The sequence below is a fragment of the Takifugu flavidus genome, chromosome 9, assembly GCF_003711565.1.
Source record: "Takifugu flavidus isolate HTHZ2018 chromosome 9, ASM371156v2, whole genome shotgun sequence".
Classification (NCBI taxonomy): domain Eukaryota; kingdom Metazoa; phylum Chordata; class Actinopteri; order Tetraodontiformes; family Tetraodontidae; genus Takifugu; species Takifugu flavidus.
The window spans coordinates 350,813-373,596 of NC_079528.1; the positions used below are offsets into that span (position 1 = coordinate 350,813).

Below are 22,784 nucleotides of genomic sequence, written 5' to 3' on the forward strand. Positions count from 1 at the left end.
TGATAACTGGTGCGTCTGTTTAGCAAAATCAGTTAACTGATTTCAATTACTTTTTTAGGGGATGATCAAGGGGAGGAGAAAGAGATGAGTAAAAATTGGTTATGTGCCAAATTCCAGAGAAACTTTGACACTTGATCTTCCAAGGATCAAGGCTAAGGAAGGAAAGGAATTTATTTCTTGAAGAATTCTTTATGGTATCTGCGGGAAGATTATTGATTATTGCAGAGACTATTGATCTAAACGGAGCGTTTGCGTGGGTGTGCTGCCTCTTATGTCCACACAGAGGGGCTATTGCAAAGGTCTTAAAATTTATTTTTTAATTTATTTATTTTGTTAACAGATTATTTAGACATTTGCTTTGGTTTTGTATTAAAGTATAGAATTTTAAATAGCATTAAAATTCGATATATAGGACATTGAATCCCATTTTGTTGCCGTTTATGGGCTTTATATCGCACCACATTACTAATTCATCGAAGTTTTCTCGGTCACTTCCGCTGATGTAGAAGAGTCTTCGGTGCCGTGCGGATGTCCCCGCGGTCTGTTTGCTCTCCGTCCAAAAGTCATGGATGATCCAAACAGTGAACAAACACGCAGTATTTATTCGTTCAGTGTGTTCGAGCTGCGCAGCTTCGTCGACCAACTCACCTCAGCTGTGGAATAATCTAACCAACCGGTGATCCAGGCTGAGGTAAGTGCTTAGAAATACTGCAGACGAGCACACGACGAGCTGTCCTTCACGGAGCAGGCTGCAAATGGCATGGAAATAACCCATTAGCCTCCGTGCGTGTGCAACTTTCTTCACCGCGCATCATATAAGTAGTTTAAAATGTTGTTTTGCACCAAATACGACTTGGTTTGCAAGTGTACGCACACGCCCGTGCTGTGATTTCGGTTCCTGATTGCGCAAGTCACCGGTGACGTCAACAACAGCTGACGCAGCGTCTGGTCCAAACATGACTCCCAATGCCTTACAAGAAATTGTCCCGGTTCCGGAGCTGCCGTCCGTCCTCAGCTGCAGGTGTGTGCAGAGAGAGCTCAGCCAGGCTGCAGATGAGACCGGAGCAGGTTCACCTCAAAACCCAGGCGACTCTCGATGCTGGGCCTTGAGTGTTTACGCTAACCCCATCAAAGGTCCATTGCGGACTCGATTCTGTGTGTGTGTGTGTGTGTGTGTGTGTGTGTGTGTGTGTGTGTGTGTGTGTGTGTGTGTTGTTGTTGTTGTTGTTTAACCGAGGTTGGTTTCTGGCTCTCTTTGACCTCACATTTGACAGAGGCGAGGCTGTGTGAGGGTGGCTGAGACTGTTTTCCAGGCTGTTCTGTAACCAGACACCCTGTCTCTATATATGAGGCAGGTCACAAGCTGAGCGTTCTGCACCGTAAACAGTGAACAGGACTGCCTGAGCCTTTATTCTCCCACTCACAGTTTGGAAAATGGCTTGATGACTTTGTTATTCCGCCTCTTCTCTCCACGTTCTTGCCGCTTTGCTTCTTACCATTCAGCTCCCCACTAACATGTCATTTGCGTTCTAGATCCGAGCTGACCGCACCTCCAATCTGTCTCCTGCAGCCAGCGCCCAAATCAGCGATCAAAATGGCCTCAGACCAGGGAGAGATTCCAGGTAATTGTCTCGTCTTTACCTTCTGTGGGATCCAGAAGCAGCGTCTTTACAGCGAAGCAGCTCTGAGAGCTTATTTATTTGCCTCCCTTATCTCTGTCAGCGCTGGAGTCTGGAACATCTTCAGGATTCTTCGCAGCTTTATCGCCTCCAATAGGAATGACTCGACGGAATACCAGCTACGACGACTTAATGGAGGCCCCGATGCACTCGCCTCCTTCGGACATGTCCGTCAACATCTTGTGGACAGACCCCGTCATCCCGAAGCACACGTTCAGGGATGCTGCAGAGGTGACTCCCTGTCCAGACACTCTTGATTTTCCTGCTTACTCATGAAACTGATTTGGGTTGTGATCCCAGGGGAGCGGGCTGAAGCTGCTGAACGTTGAGGAAGCGGCTCCTGCCAGGCCCACGGTTCCTGTGGTTAAAGCCAAAGCAACATCTTTAATGAGCTCAATCATGATCAGTAAGTCAACAGAACATTTAATCCTGATTGTTTATACGTCTGCGTGCGACACAGACGTCAGTGAGCTGTTGCATGAATGTTACCTTGGTTTCTGAATAAGCTAGCATGGAACAGAATGCTGTAGTAAACCCTGCTCTGTTTGTGGACTTAGAGCAAACTCAAGAGAACTTGCAGAAGTTTGAGCACCAGGCCGGGCTGACCGACGTGCGGTACTCTCCTCACCGAGGCCTCTCGGCTGAGGAGACTTATTTCACACTGCCGGTGAGTATGAACTTCAATGCATACACATGAGCTTGGTTAAAAAGCCCTGCTGTGTGAACACTAACACTGAATGAAATATCTAAGCTGGTAAATATCTAAGCTTCAGTAGAAAATGAAACCTTATGCTAAATAATAACAGGATAGAAGTAACTGGTGAGCTCGTTCGCCCCCATGTGGTAGCGATTGTAATTACACATTGACAAGCAGTCGGTAGTGTTTTATTATACTGTATTTGCAGAATGCTCAAAGAGAACTAATGCAGTTCAAACAAGTCTTTAAGTATTATAGATCAGTAAAGCACATTAAAGCTAACTGGGTGTGAGTTGTCACCCCTCTGTGGTTTCATGGAGTAGGCCTATACTCTTGAAAACAGTCAATAAAATGATGGCATGATTTAGATTTTGACACCCACTCAGAGTGTGTGTGTGGTGTGGGGGGGTGTCGGTGCAGGACATGCCAATAGTCCAAATGAGCTACATGTCTATTTTTTCTTGGGAACAGCACATATGTCACGGAAAAAAAAATAGGCAAGAGGCCAACACTCTTAGATAAAAGTCTGCATGTGACGCACATACTGCACATACTGTGCGCCATACTGTTTATAGTACAGGAGTGGTTTGTCTCTGACCCCGCAATATTGGCTCAAATCAGGTTCTGCTAGTTTCCGCTGGCATCAGGTCTCATCTTGTCAATCTTCAATCAGTGTGTTGAGGTTTGTGCAGGTACATCTGTTGTTATCTGGTTGTAAAAGCACCGTCCATTTATATGACTCTCACTGCAGGTTGAAGTATTTCACCTGGTTTTCATCACGGATGAGTCTATCCAAATAAAACCTTTGGCCAAATCGATTCACGATTGTGGCGTTTTAGTGTGTTTTATATTTGTTTGTCCCACTTCTTCTCCATTTCCCCCACTTGTCCTCTGTTTGCTCCACTTGTCAGCGACACTGATTAAAGCACAAGGTCATTAAGCTGTTGTTCTGGACGTGTGTGTAAACACAGGTGTGATGTGGCGCATCCACTTGTATAAATAAGTGGCAAATCCAGTCAGATAAACAATGAAGAGTGACAATGAAACCGTGTTAAATCTAAAAATGTAGTAAAACTTTACCAAATTTTAGAAGTTGTTAAATTTGATATTAAATAAAGTAAATAAGAAAGGATGGTGTAAGAAAAGTTCAATATCTGTGTAATTATTTGGTTTTTATGAAAAACTACAACAGCTTGATAAACATATTATGTAATCGGCCCTGCTGTGGCTACTATCAGCAGGGTTGCCAGGCAACGCCAATGACTGAGGTTAAGCCCCGCCCTCCGTTTGAAACCGACCAATCACCAGCGACCTGTCGAAAAGACATTTTAGAGGCCCATTGCCGTGTGTACGCATAGCGTAGTTTGTTTTCCAGAAATTGCTGTCCTTTTAGCATAAAAGCAGGTAATTATGGACAAAATTAAAGAATCCGTGGGACTGGAACGTCAAAGAAATCTTATCATAAAAAGGTATGTCACGGAATTAGTTTTTAGATATCTGACTTTTCCGGATGTAATTGTGTAGCAAAACAGCGTTGTTTGCTAGCTAAGAAAGCTGACATTCTACCATAAACACAAGAAACGCGTTTAATTAAAGCAATGGCCGATCGTTCCTCCGTCTGTGTGCAAATTTGATGAAATACTACTACGGACCCTTTAACATAAGGAGAGGAAAAAATCGTCGACATGTCATTGTCGGTAGGGACGGTTAGCCTAGCCTAAAGGCAGCTAGCCTGCTAGCTCCGTTATCTGAGCCGGTTACAAACTTGCCTGCTATCATGATTTTATTGTATTATTGTTACGATCTATTATGTCCCTATTAACACAGCCTTGGTAGGAACAAACTTTAGTTTAACTCGGATATTCTTAAAATTGGGGGGCATCTATGTATCATGGTTGGTAACGTTTGGGCAGTTTATTTATGTGCAGAAGTTGCGGGATGAACGAGATCTGGACGTTTTATTCTTACTGCCGTGTTATTAAGGTTCGTGTTGCCTCAGCACTTTCAGATCGACACCAATCTGTGTTCCTGTGCTTGTGTTGAGTCTACATCAGCTAAAATCTGCGTGACGGGGGGAGACCTCATTTGTGGTTATTTAACTTGGGCTGATGGGATGTCAGGGATGATGACAGCACAGGACTGGGAATAATAGAGAGGGGATTGAAACCCATGGCAGCGGTGTTTTCATCTGCTGGGGCCTGAATAGCAGTCACAAAAGAGGACCTGCACAGTATCCAACAGCATTTCAGTCTCTTCATGAATGAATAAACATAATGAATAAAGTTAAAGCCTGGCCATCTTAAGATGGATGCAGAAATGTCAAAAATAGGACGTGGTCTTTTATTTCTGTCTGTTTATGTGGCTCAACAGCTCCCAGTGATCAACATGTTTTTGTGCTACATTGATCTCCTGTTTCCTCTCCCCCCCAGAGATGATGGTCACCACTGATAAGCTCCTAAAATCTCTGACGCATTTTATAGTATTTTTGTATACGAGGCAGCACTGACCTTTTGATTTGTGTGTTCAGAGGGTATTTGTTCTTGCAATAGCATGAGGGTTGTGGGCCAATCTAGGCGAGCAAAAAGGATTTATGTCGCGTTTTTTTCTGCTTTCCCACTTATTTTTTCTGTAGTCATCCTTCATTTTATTCCTTTATTCCACCTGCAGAAGTTGAGAATGCCAAGCGGGGACTTCAAGGAGGACAGGCTTACAACATCAGCACAGTCCACCCCGAGTGGAACCCCCTCTGTCACCCCCTCGGTCACTCCCAGCGTCACCCCCTGCGTTAGCCCCTACGCATCACCATCTGTCAGTCGCAGGTAAGCAACCCGCGGGTGCATTTGTATTGTTTTTAATACCAAATGTTGCATGTAAGTTTAATGACAGAGCTGGGACAGGACAGGCTGGGTCCATTTTGGAAGCCGCGTATTGATTCGTTAGTTCTAATGTCGCTCTTGCTGGCTTTGAATGCAGGGCCTGGTTCCAGCTGAGTCCTGCACCTTTTCTGACTGCTCCAGAGCCCAACAGTCCCGTCCCCAGCACAGACATGGGAGGAAACGAGGGGGGTGGAGGAGGAGGAGAGAGATGGAACTTCTTTGGGTCTCGGTCTGTAGTGCAGAAGTCCCCTACTGACCCAGGCTCAGATACCAGCCCAGGTGAGACATTCACATCAATGGCTCTTGATTTTTCTATCGCTCATGCTAGATATTATGGGTTTATTTTGCACTTGGACGACGTAAACTCTGTTGAGATGATTAGTCCAACACTGATTTATAGTCCAACATTCCAAGGTGGAATGGGTGGTGGACGCTGTGCTTGTTGTGACCTGTGTAATTACGCTGTGGCCTTCTCAACATCTCATGTTTGCAGTCAAATCTGACTGCAAGGTGGAGATAAAGTAGCGTTATCAATTATTATTAAACTATAATGTGACCTATAAAGTGTGTGCTTTTAGAATCCATACGTTATCTCAATAAACTCAATAACTACCCACAATCCAACAGTGTTCAGGTGCCACCTCTCTGATCCAATCCTCCGACAATCGTAACGATAATCGGAGATTTCGCGCTCGTCCTTATAGTGTTTTTAATTCCTGCAGGCTTCTCTCTGCAGTCCTACTTTGGCATGCAGAAGTCCTCCACAATGGACGGAAGCAACACTGCAGGAAGCTTCAAAGTGGACGACCCCGCCAGCTTCATGCCTCCCAAAATTGAAATCACGGGTCTGGAGGCCAAGCGGGCAGCACCACCACCGCGGCCGCACAAACTCAAACCTCGAGACATGAACGTTTTAACACCTTCTGGCTTCTGACGTCTGTCCAGAAGTTCCACTTCTCTCCCCCATCATCTCAATCTTTTTTTTTTTTTTTCCTTTTCCCCGGGTTAATTTATTGTTCGGCCTTCCTCTGTCCCCGCCACCTTCCCCGTTTCTGCCCGGCCCCCTCTGACCCTAAAACAAGCGCGTAGAGTTACAGATGTAAAGACCACCTCTCTCTGAAGAGGACGCAGCTCTGCTCACATAATTCTGTAAAATTGCATCGGCATGCGTCGTGCTGCTGTCTGTGCTCCGTAGAGACTGAACATGTGGAAGTGTCTTATGAGTTAACTGCTTAAGCTAATCTGGTTAGCATGGGCGTTCATGTGAGGAGTGGGCAGCCAGTTGGACTCCCACTCTTATTTTGTGTTTGAGACCAGCTCAGACTGTTTGTTTTCTCTGTCAGGCATGCAGAGTGTGTGTGCGTGTGTGTGTGAGTGTGTGACTGAAGTCGTGCCTAAACTTGCAGACTGATTGCTTTCAATGTTTTATTTCAGAGGTTTCTGATTTTTGACCTGAAGTGAACCTTTTTTTAATCTCATTAAAGCTTACATAGGATGAGATGTTCTATCATTATACAACACAATACTTCAGTCCTAACATTTTCAGTGGTCAAATTCTCATAGTATTAAAAATGATTAACATGTCAGCACAATATTAGAAAGCATTAAGGCATCAGTGTGTGTGTGTGTGCGCGTGTGTGTGTGGAGGGGGGGTAAGAGAAATCCTTTTAAAAAAAGATGAATGCCAATTGCACAAGGGGCTTCTGCTCCCACTTCCATCTGTAAATAAATCTGATATGAAATGAGCAACTTTTGTCTGTTTATTAAAATATCCTGTCTCACATAAACGCAGATATTTAATAAATCGTCCACTTCAACTTCTGTTGACAAAAAGTCCCACAAGCAAGCAGCTTATGTGCTTATTACAGAATCACGATGGGCGAAAGATGACGAAGATGCTGATTAAGTTCTGATTTGACGCCCTAGTGATGATGATGATGATGATGATGATGACTGGCGTCTTTCACCAGGAGGGGGCGCTATCGGTCTGCAATCTGTTACTGCTGTTATAACGGCTTTATTGTCAGTCACGTGCACAATGGACTTACAACAATGTCACTAATGACAATAATTCATGGTCACTGTGGTAATTACAGTGGTGTCTGGACACCAGAGGACAGGCTGTCCTCCGTGTGCTCTCTGTTGTCCACAAATGTGTCCAGTTTACAGCCACGTTGAAGCTCAGTTTAATTACTGTGTGTATAGCACATTTACTACAGGATGTGCACACTGGTTTTATTCCTTATGGATCAAAGGGCTGTAAAATGTCTGAGCCTATTTTATTCTGATCACCTTCCAATGCCCGAACCTGGTTCCCAAAGAGTCTGAGTATAATTACAGGTTATTATTTGTTCCCAGTCTGGTTTTTCAGGTTAGTGGGTACAAAAGTAAATGCCACCATCAGTCAGAAGGCGGAGGCGGACACGAAAAATAATAATAACAATTAGAATTATAATAAAACAGATAAGGGGCGATAAAGGCAGCAACAGGGAGGGGGGGGGGACTTGAAATGAGTGGGAAAATGTAGAGAACTGACACATGCAGAGCTGAGGTAATGCAACATGGCACGGCCTGAAGTAACCAGAAACACTGGGTGGGGGGACTGGGGGGGCGGAAGAGTTCCTGGGAGAGAGAGAGAAAGAGTGAGACTGTCTAAAGGGTGGGGTGCCTCAGCAGCCATGACATAACCCAGATGGCTCCCTCTCTGGCCCTGACATGACGCAGTTGTGCAGCCTCCAACCCCTGCCCCCCCCCGTCCTACACAAATCACTTAGCTCACTTACAGATGTGCAACAGCAAGCACCACCCTGCCAGAGAGCCCCGGCACCAAAACAAACTCCGGACTGCAACCTGACACCGCCGCAGCAGCTTAGTCATCTGGACTAATTCCTCCTGGAAACCCCAGAGAATGGCGAATCTCAGGCCGCACGTTCATTCCTCACTCTCCTGATACAACTTCCTGGTCTGAAGACGGAGTGAACCGGACGTTTGTTTAGACACCAGGACGTCTGCTCCACCCAGGGTTAAGGATGATTGTGCAAAGCTAGGAGAGGGAGAGCTGACAGACGCTTGGTCCAGGAAGGTCCTGGAATAAGGTCACCGGAGACCAGGCCCTTTTCAAGGGGTCCAGGGGCAAAAAACATGTTTTTATCAGGAGAAACATGGCCAAAAAAACAAATTAAATTTAGTTAGTTTAGTGTGATATTTCAGTACTTAGAGGTGCATAGATGTCAATCAGCGCCATATTTGAACACATTTCCACAACTTCCGACATCTTTAAATACATTTTGGGGTTTGAAAACTTTAACTCCCCAAGTTTAAAGTCAAATCCTCCCACAGAAGCGCACCATAAACCGGAGCGGTACTGACGGTAGAGCCTGATCAGTGTGGTGTGTCTATGATCCCACTAGACTTGAACAACAGGAATCATTTCCATGCCGCCACAGACGTGACAAACGGGCTGTTTGTTCCAAGTTAATCGACTTCATCGCACGGTGACACAAGCAGCTGGTGATAAAAACTGACGCGGGATTTAAAGGGTCCCTCGCGTTGAGCACATTTGGGTGGGACAATGCATCACTGGATCCCACATCTGGGACCGATTCACAGTGAGCTGGCCCCGAGCTGAACCCACCGTTGTGAGTGGGAAGCTGAAGGAGGCTGATGGAGCTCATTTTCTGGGGAAGCAGGCATCCACCACACTTTCTGGATCTCCCGCCTGGATCCATCGACGTAGATGTGGGTCACACACTGATCTGAGAGGTGGGGTTACGCAATAAGACGCGGCTGGTCTTCATAAATCATCGTGTCTTCTATTACAACAGTATGGGGAGAATAACTTTTTCTCTTCCCTTTTTTCTAGATAAATTCAAGATGTTATTGTGAAATTGCCCGGTTCATGGGCCCAAGTCGTCTTAGATATTCACCAAAGTGCCTTGAAAATTAACAAAACACCAATTTCCTCAACGCTAATTTAATCTAACATCTCCAAAGTCCATTAAAAAGACCAATATTTCCCTCCGAATGCAGGAAACTGTGCTTGACATCCTGCTGAGATGGTTCACCAGCGATCTTGCCTTGAAAGCAGCTGCTCCAGGCGTTATCACGTCCATATCAGCGCTGATGGACTTGGCGTCAGACTCCTGCTGGGGGCCTTAAATCTCGTCCAGTCAGCAGATTGGCCCCAGGTAACGTCTGCATGGGCACGTTCACTGCATTCTTCCCAACCAGGAAGAGCCTCTGGCCATGTGTCCACCAGTCCTTGTGCTGCTCCTCAGGCGTTTTTATTACCATCCCCCACTCAGAGGGAGGACCTGGACCAGTGTCTGCTGTCGGGCCCCCAGTGCCCAGCAGGGCCTAATATGATGCAGATGTCAAAGGGTTAACATGGAGCTGATTCACTCCTGATTCCTTTTTTTTTTTTTTTGGTTTCCAGCCAGTTCTTCCATCACCTCCCCTAACGCAAGAAAAAGAATGAAGGAAGATGTTTGTGAACGCTCCATGAAATTTCGGTGAACCGGGCCGAAGCCTGCCATGGTTTTACATCACCGCAGTCACGGAGAAACCTTTGATCTCTTTGGGATAACAAAGAGATACACCTGTGGAGCGCAGCATTACATTTATTAATCCCTTAATCCCACTGAGGAATGTGGCTCTTTGGCTCCTGTCACCCATTCCCGCTCACACACATCCACAGAACATCTACACACACGCCAGGCTCCTCTCAGCAGTGGACAAAACACGTTCACAAGAGACCAACAGTGCAAATGACGCACAAACAGTTGTGAAGTAGGCCATTCCCGTTTTCACCATTATTTCCACAGATGGGCTGACGTGTTTTGTGGTACCGGCCGTCCTGGCCATCCACCCTGTACACTCTTTCTTCACATCGAAAGCAGAAATGGTTGAATCATCACCCACGGGGGGATGGGGGGGACTCGCTGCCCGTCCAGCTGTGGGTAGAGATGGGCAGGGCTTTTGGACGTCCTACACCTGGGTAGGAGAGGTTCAGGTTATCCTAATGTTCATTACTATTATTATAATTGGAATCTTGCAGAAGTGACATTGACTCCAACAAGAGTAATGATAATGTGGTTCAGCTCAGTGGACTGTAACTGTGTAATGCAATAAATCCATCCAAGTGTGGAGGGGTCAGCCCACCTCCCCTCTCCAGTCTTGCTCTAATTGTTTCCTGGCACCTGATCTGAACTCTGAATATCAAACACTGGCACACAAAAATGTGGTGCTAATCAGGAAGATAAGGCTGAAATGTTGCAGACCACCTGCTGACCTCACCAGGTCCATCCTCCGAATGAGACGGTGATGGCTGCGTTTGTTCCCTTTCTTTTCTCTTTGTTTTGCAATACCTCATCCTTTCAAAAAGGAATTATCTTATGAACAGCATTCACAGAAGTTTATAAATGCACAAATCTAACTGCAGTTTCTGACTGTTTGTTTTGTTTGATTGGGTGTTTTATTTTAGAACATTCTGTAAATGTGATGAGAAACCAGTCTCCTACTGGGAGGATGCGGCAAGGGAATCCAGCGTCTTTCATGTGGTCTCAATCATCAAAGATTTCAAACTCACGGGTCCTGTGTGCTCGAAACTCTGCTGGTCAGCAGATGAAGAAAAACTGTGGTGAACTTCCTTTCTGTCGATTCCCTGAAATCCTCTGCTGGCACCTCATTTCAAAACTCAAAGAACTGCAGAATTTGCATTCACTTTCCTTCTTCTACCTAGTTCTCAGAAACACGCCATCTATATTTGATTTAGAATTGAGGGAAATAAGTGCGCGCAGACACTTGCGTGAACTGTGTAATAACACACAGCAAGCACAGCAAATAAAACGCGTGATTCGAAAAACGCCTCAGAAAGTAACTTGATCAAACAGCTGGGTAAATGAGAAATGGACGTGTGTCAGGCGTGCACGAGCAGCTGGATGCACGAGCAGCTGGAGGTGGAGCCGCCCCGTCTCCAGGAAACATCCTTTAAATCGGCTGGTGGGAGTGTGCAGCAGCATTAACACCGCAGACGGAGGGAAGCATCCAGCGTCAAGTCTCTGAACGGTTCGACAACCACGGGAAAGAACAAAGCATAAACGATGTGTGGTGAGTTGTCCTGTACAGAGTAAATAAAGTTAGAGTTTTTTTTATTCATTGGAAGAAATTCTACGCAAGTATTACGCATGCCAAGCCACACGGACGGGAATATGTCACAAATGTCTGGTAACGTCGAGATGGTTTAGTCTGTTGATGGTTTAGTCTGTTGATGGTCTCGTCTGTTGATGGTTTAGTCTGTTGCGCTATCGTGTCGCTACAGTATTATAATGGACGTCAAAGTTGCTGGACGGACCAGCAGCGCCTCTCTTCTCGTGTGTGGGTGCCCGAGGAGCTTGCAGTGCTACGTGTCAGGAGTGCGGCCGAATGGGCGAAGTTTTCCACCATACAAATGCTTAACAAAAGTTCTCCGCGCACTAGCGGAGCCGTTTTTGCATATAGTGCCTTCTAACTGTCCGAAAGTGTTGGGGGAGGGAGGGGTGGGGGTGGGGTGTGTTAAGATTTAGTATTTGAAGTGCCAAGGTAGCCGGGAGCGGTCAGCTACCTGCTGGATCCAACACTGCGCCAATGTGCGCCAGTCAATGGTCAGCTGTGTCTTCACAAGCCCGGCTGAGACATTCCTGCACACACACGTACACTACACGTACACACGCACGCACGCACGCACGCACGCACACTCAGCCATCTTAGCAGCATCTTACTGTCACTGTTGTGGTCAAATTACTGAAATGTCTCCGTAATGGTATCCTTCCTGTCAAAATTCCACTTCTCCCATTTTGTTTGTGGCATCACGATGTGGTCGACGTGAATAATCATCAGATTCAGCAGAACTCTTCTCCGGGAAGCGGATTGCAATGGAAAACTCCAGCGCGTTCAAGTTTTTCTCTGAGGATGCTGTTGTGCTCTTTCCAAGCCTCCGTAAAGACCAGAACATCTCACAGAATTCCTTCTCTGTTTCTAAAAGGGATCTTTGCCTACCTGAATTACCGAGTGCCTCGCACCAGAAAGGAGATATTTGAGACTCTGGTGAAGGGACTGCAGAGGCTGGAGTACAGAGGGTACGATTCAGCAGGTATAAGGCACACAGCTCCACAACGCTACACACACACACACACACACACACACACACACACACAGAACTGCTTATAGTGCTTCCTGCCAACACCTGTGCGTCAGGTCCATAAATATCACCATTAGCTCTAAAGGCTCCTGGCCTGTTTGGACTGTTTTGGGAGGCTTTTGATCTACATGTCTATGCCAACTAAAGCATGAACATGGCCTGCTATGAAACTGCACCTACAGGATACGTCAGAGGGACGGTCCCAAGGCATTATGTCTGGTGACATGCTTTCATTACCACGAATGAGGACAAACCTGTATATCAGCCTACACCTATTGTAATAACTGAGATCCTGGGCAACCTGTGAAAGTAGATCCTGCCTGTGTGAATCAATCCTTCTTTCACTGCACACGACACTAAACAGCAACATCCTGCTCCCTGAATATTGACACATGTAGACACACACTCAGCGCCTCTACTTCAGAATTAAGGTCACAACTCCGTGATGATTTCCTGCTTCTGGCACAGGTAGACAAATACACTCCCTCGATAAATATAACTGGGCATATAGCCTGTAAAGCCACAGTCACTCCCAGCCACCACGTATTCCGACTCTCGGCCTTGTTTGCAGGCATCGCCGTCGATGGTCCCAACAAGTCCGACACTGACATCCACAGCAAATCCATCTGCCTGATCAAGAAGTCAGGGAAGGTCAAGGCTCTGGACGAGGAGCTGTACAGTGAGTCCACGCTTTACATTTATCATCACGCTTGATTTCTTATGAAATCTGATTCACTTACATGACATCCATAGAATTTACAATTCATTTTCTGGGACCTGTAACAAAACCAGGTTAACAAAAGATATAAATCCTCTCATATAAATTAGCATTGGCTTCATTTTTCTTTAAACATCAATCTGACTGCAAATGTTAATTACAGAATACGTTGTTTTTAAGGTAATAATATATATTTTATGCTTTCTTGTGTGATGTGACTGTGAACTTTGCCTGCTGTCCTCATAAGTATTGATGAATATTATGCTTGTGTCTCCAGAGAAAGACTCGCTGGACCTGGACGAGGAGCTCTTCACACACTTCGGCATCGCTCACACTCGATGGGCCACGCACGGAGAGCCCAGCATCGCCAACAGCCACCCTCACCGCTCCGACAAGGACAACGGTAACGCCTACTGACGCGCACTGATTGACATTTGATCAGGTTTCCATCAAACGCTGCACTTTTGCTGTGGAAGATTTTCGCAATAACAATTGCTTCTTCAGCAGAAACAGTAGCTGCTTTAAATAGCACCAGAAGGCCTTTAATCTGAGACCTGCCCTGAATAATGAAACTATTCTTGCAATAGTGGTTAGCGTGTCTCAACTGATCCTCACAACAATGGGTGAATGCCTTATGGACAAATATAGAAACAAGCTTTGACAGTCAAAGGTGTGTCAACATGCACCTTGGCTGTAGACTAAGGTGTATCTGCCCGTAAAATCATGTTAGACTACACCTCACAGATTCTTTCTGACAGCCATTAGTAGTGTGTTATAAATCAATCTCATTCTTCCCTGGTAGTTATTGATAGGAACCCTGATTGGGGTTCTAGATTTAGCTCTACTATTTACATCTTTCTATGGTTTTCATATCATTTAAAATGTTTCCACAAACGTGGGTATGCAGCCTAGTGTGGATTCAGCTCTGAGAGTGTAAACATCTGTCCAGGGTGAATCCAGATCAGGAGCGCATAGGTGAATTAACAGGATCATCAGGTAGATCGATTTTCGGTCTCTTTTGTCTGATGTGTTTACTGCTGCTTTCACAGCGTTTGTCGTCATCCACAATGGCATCATCACCAACTACAAAGAGCTGCGGGCGTACCTGGTGAGTCAGAGCGAAGCTGTCAACTGTGACATGTGCGCTGACAAAGGCGCCACGACCCTCCGCGGTGTTCACGCCCAGCTCACGGGACACGAGATTAACCTGCATCACACTGTCCGCCTAAAGCAGATGAGCCTGAAAACATGGGCTGATCTATATTTGGTCTGTATGTCAGATTATCAGTGTCAGAGACAAGATTGACATCTGACCTACAGCTCGGTATATATAACCCTGCTATTAGTTCAATCATAAATGCTTTAACGGGCGGGAGGTAATATATGTTGAATAATGGAGTTGCTGAGTCACAAACTGAAAGTGGATTTACTTAAGAAAAACAATGAATCATCTGAGTAGTTCTGGGCTTGCCTAGTTCTCCCTCGCTGGTCTTCAGCCTGGTTTTATCGGGGCCAGTGATAACCCTTGCGTCTTCCCAGCTGTGTAATGACGGCCATTGCAGTTGCTCGAGGACGTAAATAACAGACGTTGAAGTTGACACATAGAGATAAGTGATGAGAAGTGGCAGCAACAGCCCTGTTAACGACCTCGGCTGATGGTAAATACCTGGGATTCCTAATCAGCCGCCCCGAACCGACAAAGCACGAGAGGTTATTGAGTCTCCAAGGTTAATAATACAACTCTTTCTTACTACAGTTGCACGTGAATTCATTATCCTGCTGCAAACGCTCGCTTGTTCTGCAACACTTTAGCATTATCATTTCATTATCATAATCATTTATCTATATGAAGCAGGCAATTAGCGTGATTTATTTATCATCAACTTTAATATAGCATTTAGAGTTCAAAAAAAATGTGAGCAATTGCAGCAGGGCTCATATGAGAAGTCTGCCTAGTAATAAATCTTAACCGTGTCCCTTCACAGATCACCAAAGGATACGAATTTGAGTCAGAAACGGACACTGAAGTGATCCCAAAATTGATCAAGTACGTCTATGACAACCGGGAGGGGGAGAGCGTCACCTTTTCCACCCTGGTGGAGCAAGTTATTCAGCAACTGGTGAGCAGATGCACGATACCTAATGTTACAACTGAAAAGCACCGATGTTTTAAAACATGAGACCGCGTTTTTGTGTTAGAGCCTGAATCTGTCCTGGTCCGCTCAGACAGTCAACATCTTTATTTAACCATCACGAGTGTCTTAGCTTTTAGCATCCCTACGCACCATCCGGGTGTATTTTCGTGTGTGTGTGTGTGCGCATTTGCTCAGTTGCAATCAATGAGGTGATTGATTAAGGTGGACTAGAGCAGCAGCTCATCAGCTGCTCAGGACAGTAATCCCGACCTTGACTGAAGACATCATCACTGACATTAGGACACGTTAGGACGTGTGGCTTTGAGGATCTGTTCAGGTGATGTCGGAGCAGCAGGAGCTGTTCTGTTTATGGCTCATCTTTGCAGAAATCAGCAACGGACGAGTCCAGATGCCATCGGGTCGTAGCCAGGAGATCATATCGCTGCTGTTGTTGTTAAGCTGGGTACAAATGCAACCCCGGTCCAACTCTTTCATACCAGACAATATTTGGTCACTTGTGGTTTCGTGCTGTTTTGGAAAAGGTCGCCCTCAACTTGTTTGGTGCGTTTGAAAGTAGTTTTCCATGATTTTTAAGGTTAGTAATGCAGCATCATCGGATGTGTCATGCACACGATTCCCATGAGTCTGCAGACAGACAAATATTCAGTCTGTTAAACTCCTGTATACATCACAAAAACCGTTTCTGTAGCAACCACCCAAGCAGCGCTGAAGTCACCGCTGGTCGGAGCGCACCTCCCTTTTCCATGAGGACTTCTGCGCGTCAGAGCTTTCCTCTGTTGGCTTGAGTGGACTCTTCTGAAGGACAGGGGAGGCAAGCGTGGGCCTTTAGGATTTGCACTAATAGGAACCAGATAGCAACACGAGCCTCACGGCCTCGGAGCCCCTCTGTCTCTCTCCCCTCTGCCTGCTTCTACGGCCCACTCTCAAAACCACACACAAACACACACACACACAGCCAGTTCTGTTCTAACCACCACAGGAAGCCGTGCAGCCAGACCGTGCTTTCGAAACACAGCTGAGGTTATACAATCGAGTCTTTAACCTATCAGTCCCGCAACTTCCAAACCCTCACCAAAAAAATGAAACTCCACCGAGCCCCAGCGATGCAGAAACCTCATTTGTGTTCAGGAAATGTATGTTTGAAATGTTCCACACCTCCCAGGAACACTGGCTTTACTTTTTCTTGACGGTTTTATTTCAATATCTCAGACGGGCTTTTGTTTCCTTGCCTCCTAATCACCTTCTGCTGTGTCGGGGCTTCATCACTCTCATGTAAACTCTGTGTTTGCTCCGCATCCTTTTCTTCCCAGGAGGGGGCCTTCGCTCTGGTGTTTAAAAGTCGCCATTTCCCCGAAGAGGCTGTGGCAACCAGGTTAGTACACTCATGCACACACACACGTGCGCGTGCACGAGCCCGTGCACCTTTGAATCCATATTTTTGCGGACAGTGAATGAGGCTCTCTGTGAGTCATCCCTGCTGCTGCTGCAGTGAGGCAATCCCAAATGTTCTCTGTGGCGACACCTTTAACTCTGGTTCATCCTGTTTCACCAAAACCGCTGACTTTGCTTTTACGGTGAATCAGGTCGGGTGGGATTTTTTAAATTTCTTTTCTCAAGTGTCATTTCCCCGAATTCCCATTCAACTGAATTCCATCTCGGCTGTTGAGATGAGTCCATGTTCTCCGTCTCTGAGCTGCTGGCCACGTGATGACCTTTCTGTGAGTCAGCAATGGAAGTCTAGAGTTTCCTGTTTTGCTTCCTAGAAAAGTGGCCTCCCAGGAAGATTCCTGGTTAATCACCTCTTATCGTTCCTTTTTACTTTCTATCCTTCTGCGGATCACCGTGTTGTTCCAGGTCAGAGGAGTTTCGGTTGAATGGGAGAAAAAAGAAAGGTAGCTGTGAGAGATGCATGGCAGCTAAGAGGACTGGCATTTGTGGTCTGGAAAATACATTTCATAATCTAAGATGGAGTTGGACCCTGGCAAACACTCCAGTTCGGGACAAAGGGCAGAGTTGTGAGTGGGGAAAGGGCATGAATGAGATGGCCAACTACAAAGACAAGAGGAGGAGCTTTGGAACGCTGGAGTTCCACAGAAATGAAAGCAAATGTGTCAAAGCAGGAGTGTGCTACTAGGGATGTGGTGGGAGGTGGAGTTTAATATTAGCTGCATGCGTTGGCCTTTTTTCCCACCATTTACCCATTCGGTAATAATTATGTTGTTTATCTCTGTCTCTTCTTGGCTTTCTTGGGGTACATACTGTACATCAACCACATGTTTGAGCTTCCTTTTTAAGCCCCAGCCCCCCTTGAATCAACCAGCAGTTACAGACACTATCAGTCATGATGTTGTAGGTGTGGGCGTAGATGGTTTTAATTGGGCGGTGAGGAAAGAGATGAGAGGTCCTCCAAGGTTAACAGCATCTCATTTGTTCAAACGAAAGCACTTGTGAACATGTCTGACCCTGACCTTCATCTCCACACCGCCGTTCGCCTCCACTGACCCTTCTTACATGTTCAAACAGGAGAGGAAGTCCGCTGCTCATCGGAGTGCGAAGCGAGGAAGAGCTGTTGACCGACAACATCCAAGTTCAGTACAATGGCGGTGAGTCCTGCTCCTCTGGCTGCCTCTGCAATTGGACTACAACCTAAACACACACACACACAGATCTACTCATGCTATAGGAGCATCTTGAATCTTTAATCTCCCTAAACGTGCTGAGAAAAGATCTGAAATTTCTCTGTTGTCGGCTGTTGTTACAGATTCACTCACCCTGATAAGAGCAAATAAGGAAAGACTTGGTTGTCATAAATGTTTATTATCCTTTTCCTTCTATGTGTTGCTTCTCAGCCACTGTTGTACACAGAACTGTTGTCATCCTATCGTTCTATGTACATTTTATGAATTTTGATGACTCAGTCGAGATGAGGCCAAAGTGCAGATCAGAGATCCGGGCAGCACGAATTGTTTTTATGGTTTCCCAATAATGAAAATTGTTCATGCCAAAATTAACACAGATAGGTTCCTTGTGGTTAACCCCAGTTTCTGCTGACAGTTTCCTTCCTTTGAGGGAACAGCTTGTGTGTACCAGTTTTTAGAGAAATAATTAACAGGAAGATTCACTAAATTGTGTCCTATATCCTAAAAGTGAAAATAAATATAGACAGAATAAGGGGAACCGAAGGGATTTGCCAATGTTGGTAAAATTGGGGAACCATTCAGAAAGGAACAGTTGGTTTCAGATCATTTTATATATGTTGCAAAGTTTGGATTATCATTTTAAGGCCGTTTTAAAAACATCTCTACTGCTCAAAGTCTCAGCACAGCAGTAATAAGCTGATCACAGAAGACAGGCTTTAAATGCTTAGCATATTTCTTTTAGTCACTTGCAGCTCAGACCTTTGACCCTAGGCCTCTGACTTTTAACCCTCAAGCTCACTTCAAGGACGGAATCCAGGGGAAGAACACCCATAACCGTCCAGACTCCTCTACCGCGATCAACTCTGTGAGCGATGGCAAGAGTGTGGAGTATTATTTTGCCTCAGATGCGAGGTGAGGGATGTTAACAAGTGTTTCGTTGCAAATCTGAGGTCATGACGTTCATTTCACTCACGTTTAAGGCCTTTTGCCATCATAGCAGTGGACATCATTTTTAAATATCCCTGTTTCGTCCTCCCACAGTGCCATCATTGAACACACCAACAAGGTGCTGTACATGGAGGATGACGACATTGCAGTGGTGACCAACGGGAACCTCTCAATCCACAGAGTCAACCGACAGGCTGGTGAGGATCCAGTAAGGGCAATCCAGACCTTACAGATGGAGCTGCAGCAGATCATGAAAGGTCAGTTTTAAAGAAGAGGTTTATGAACAAGGCATCTAAAAAACAAAAACTGCCTGCACGCAGACTGTGTTGCAAATCAAATCCTGCTTTTTCTACGGTAACATTTGCGCCCCCTGCTGGTTGAAGAGGGCGCCGCTGCATAGACGCTCAGTCCTCCCCATATCTCAGCTGATTCATATCTGATCATCTGCTTTGCAGGCAACTTCGATTCTTACATGCAGAAGGAGATCTTTGAGCAGCCAGAGACAGTAGTCAACACCATGAGAGGACGCATTTGTTTTGACAGCAACAAAGGTGATCAAAAAGCCCTTTCAAGCTTTTAAAATCCTTGTAGTAACTGCAGGAATAAATTAAATCTTTTTTGTCACTAAGCCAATACCTCATTCAATTAACATTGCTATTAAAAGGAACGAAACCATGGAATAGACTTGACATGGTTATTAGTTGCAAGACAATTTTGACCAAGTAATACACCTGTATGAATGTTCTGCTTGGAATGTGTGCACTGGGCCCTTACACATGCAGTCAGGGAGCAGCGGAGTGTTTGACATAAGTCTGTGGCCTGTTTTTTTAGTGATTCTTGGTGGGTTGAAGGATCACCTGAAGGAAATCAAGCGGTGCAAACGACTAATGATGATTGGCTGTGGCACTAGCTTCCACGCTGCGGTGGCTGTGAGTCAAAGATACATGCTTGTGTTAGAATGTAGTTAAATTAATCCCATTAGAATGTTTGGTGTTAATTTCTAAACCTTTTTATTTTTTTTTATAAAACGGTGATAGTTGGTTGTAACAGGAGTGGTTTCCTTATGTTCAGACCCGGCAGGTCCTTGAAGAGCTGACAGAACTGCCTGTCATGGTGGAGCTGGCAAGCGATTTCTTGGACCGCAACACACCTGTTTTCAGGGATGACGTGTGCTTCTTCATCAGCCAATCAGGTGAGCGGCGCACAAAAGCGCTAAATTCCCACCCTCACTCGTTTCACTGCCTGCTAATTTCAGACATTTTTGGATATGAAAAGGCCTTAAAAGCGAGACTCTCTCCCCATCCTGTACCATAATCATACATTTTCTTTTACGCAATCCCAAATTTTCCTCAGGAGAGACAGCAGACACCCTGATGGCGTTGCGCTACTGCAAGAAAAACGGCGCCCTCACAGTTGGTATAACCAACACTGTGGGCAGCTCCATCTGCAGAGAAACCAACTGTGGCGTCCACGTCAATGCTGGTCCTGAAATCGGAGTGGCTAGCACCAAGGTAGGCCTTCTAATTCCATGAAACATAAATCAGAATGAAATAAAACCTGAAACAATAAAGTTGCTAGTTATTATCTATTACTCTTGAGCCTGTATCGCAATATGTCCTTGGAGAATTCCTCTCATTCTGGGGATGTGCGCTTGTCTTCCTGTATGTGATCCAGGCCTACACCAGTCAGTTCGTGGCTCTCGTCATGTTTGCCCTGATGATGAGTGAGGACAAGTTGTCCCTGCAGCCTAGAAGACTGGAGATCATCAATGGTTTTAGGGTGCTACCAGGTCAGTCTGGAAAGCAGAAACTGACATTTTGCCTTATTCTGTTCTTCTGTTAAAATACTGTTTGTCTCGCATAGAGCTGATTAAGAAAGTTTTGTCCCTGGATGACAAGATTAAGGCCATTGCAAACGAACTGTATCAGCAGAAATCGCTTTTGGTCATGGGTCGAGGGTTCCACTACGCCACATGCCTCGAGGGGGCGCTGGTGAGTAGCATAACCAAATCAACCGTCACACAGTATAACAGCGTCGGAATGTCAGGTGCTCTCTGCCTCGTCTTACTTTAATTTTTTCAAATACAGAAAATCAAGGAGATCACTTACATGCACTCCGAGGGCATCCTGGCCGGTGAGCTGAAGCACGGACCTCTGGCCCTCGTGGACAAAGAAATGCCCGTCATCATGATCATCATGAGGGATGCCTGCTACAACAAGTGCCAGAATGCTCTGCAGCAAGTCACGGCCAGATCAGTAAGCTCTGGGAAACACAATACACACAGTGAATGATGTGTTACTGGCACATGGCTGACCTCTGGTTGTGTCCACACCAGGGGCGACCCATCATCCTCTGTTGCCAGGATGACCCTGAAATCAGTCAGATCGCCTACCAGACCATTGAGCTGCCACAGACTGTGGACTGCCTGCAGGGCATCCTCAGCGTTATCCCCCTGCAGCTCCTGTCCTTCCATCTGGCAGTCTTACGAGGATATGACGTAAGTCACGCGAAAAGGACCACAGTGACATTTGTTTCGGTTACTAGCGTCACCGATAATGTGAGGAAAGATAACTGATTATAGAAGCTCGTGTTAAACTACGACGTCCTACTTTTGGTAGCGTTTGATTGCGATTAATTTTTTTATTTTTGATAGTCAGACACCTTGAGGCGGAATTTATATTGGAGCCATAATCACAGAAACGTCTGTGTTAGACATGCACATCGAGAAAATGTCCATTTAAATCTTTTTTGTTAAACTAATGCTGGCCTGGGCTTTAAGTTGGACTCTCCAATATAGTGTTTTGTTCTCTTTATTACTATCTTTGTTTCATTTCATGATTTTGCCAAGTCGAAAAGCTCTGAATTTTGCAGATCAGGATTTCTCTTTAGCACTATAATTACTTTTTCCCACCTTTCTTTTCAAAATTTATATTTAATAGTCATTTTAATATCTTCCCAGTAATGCTTAAAATCCACTTTTGTCTCCATGGTGTATTTGTAAGCAGGACCACTAATTAAGCTGTGGTGAGACTTTCTAGACACAAATGTGTTCCCATTTCAACCAGTAATTGAGAGGCAACCAGCAGCTAGCTGGATTTTTGTTTAATAATTATGCTGTCGCTTAAAACTTAAGCAGAAGCTCATCAGCTCTGTGCATGAATGTGTGTGATTGGTTAATTTACCAGATGAGAAGGTGCTGCCCTATGAGGCGATCCTTTTCCCACACTTGAAATGCAAAGATGGCATTAAAAAAATGAAAACCATGTAAATGTCATGGACACGAGAGCAATGACAGAATGTGTGGTTGTAATAATCTCATTGTGAGCACTAAAGAATTTTCTTACACATGCAGAACATTCTGAGGGACAGCTGCAGCTAGTTAATTATTCACATACTATACAAGTTTGTACGTAGACCAACCCTTATTAAATATCTCCGCAGTATTTTTCACATAGAAAACCTCTTAAAGGATGGAATCTACAGTATTTTCATCTTTGCTTCTCTAATCTTTTTGCAGGTCGACTTTCCGAGAAACTTAGCCAAGTCTGTGACTGTGGAGTAAATACAACACCCAGGAGAAGGGAGAGAATCCTCCAAGATTTGCAATGAAGTAGTGCAATTTAATGTGTTTATGCAAGTGTGTGCGTGTGTGTGTGTGTTTGCAGGGGAGAGCATGAATGAGGGGAGATCTTTTATGATGCAGTGAGATTTTGCATACATTGTAATGTGAAGTGTATCCAACACACTGTTGACAAAGTGCCAGTGACCTCACAGAACCATGTATGAAAATGACATTCACACTTCCAACCCAGCTTGCTGTGACTTTTGTCTTAAATTGAGCCAAAACAGCACACAGAAATATGGCAGAAAGGTAATGAACTAAAGTATTTATAG

At 45.2% G+C, this 22,784-nt stretch overlaps 2 protein-coding genes and 2 long non-coding RNA genes across 4 annotated transcripts; 3 read left to right on the forward strand and 1 right to left on the reverse strand.

The window, feature by feature from the left end:
• Positions 1–308: 308 nt before the first annotated feature.
• Positions 309–1,001, reverse strand: LOC130530893 (uncharacterized). The gene is made up of 2 exons (XR_008951941.1): positions 844–1,001; positions 309–749 (listed from the first exon to the last, which is right to left on the reverse strand). It is a non-coding gene; the product is annotated as an uncharacterized LOC130530893 (long non-coding RNA).
• Positions 942–7,001, forward strand: LOC130530889 (putative monooxygenase p33MONOX). Its single transcript, XM_057042427.1, has 8 exons — positions 942–1,021; positions 1,534–1,622; positions 1,723–1,910; positions 1,980–2,085; positions 2,237–2,346; positions 5,044–5,195; positions 5,350–5,531; positions 5,975–7,001. Exons 1-8 carry the CDS (start codon positions 957–959, stop codon positions 6,184–6,186), a joined length of 1,104 nt encoding a protein of 367 aa, XP_056898407.1. The 5' UTR covers positions 942–956; the 3' UTR covers positions 6,187–7,001.
• A 2,079-nt stretch (positions 7,002–9,080) lies between these two features.
• On the forward strand, positions 9,081–10,691 carry LOC130530894 (uncharacterized). Its single transcript, XR_008951942.1, has 2 exons — positions 9,081–9,439; positions 9,530–10,691. It is a non-coding gene; the product is annotated as an uncharacterized LOC130530894 (long non-coding RNA).
• Positions 10,692–11,154: 463 nt separating this feature from the next.
• Positions 11,155–22,697, forward strand: gfpt2 (glutamine-fructose-6-phosphate transaminase 2). Its single transcript, XM_057042424.1, has 19 exons — positions 11,155–11,360; positions 12,274–12,381; positions 13,001–13,108; positions 13,425–13,550; positions 14,197–14,255; positions 15,133–15,267; positions 16,614–16,675; positions 17,827–17,906; positions 18,737–18,854; positions 18,984–19,147; positions 19,346–19,441; positions 19,722–19,819; positions 19,962–20,082; positions 20,244–20,401; positions 20,565–20,679; positions 20,754–20,881; positions 20,978–21,145; positions 21,226–21,387; positions 22,408–22,697. Exons 1-19 carry the CDS (start codon positions 11,354–11,356, stop codon positions 22,450–22,452), a joined length of 2,058 nt encoding a protein of 685 aa, XP_056898404.1. The 5' UTR covers positions 11,155–11,353; the 3' UTR covers positions 22,453–22,697.
• Positions 22,698–22,784: the final 87 nt, after the last annotated feature.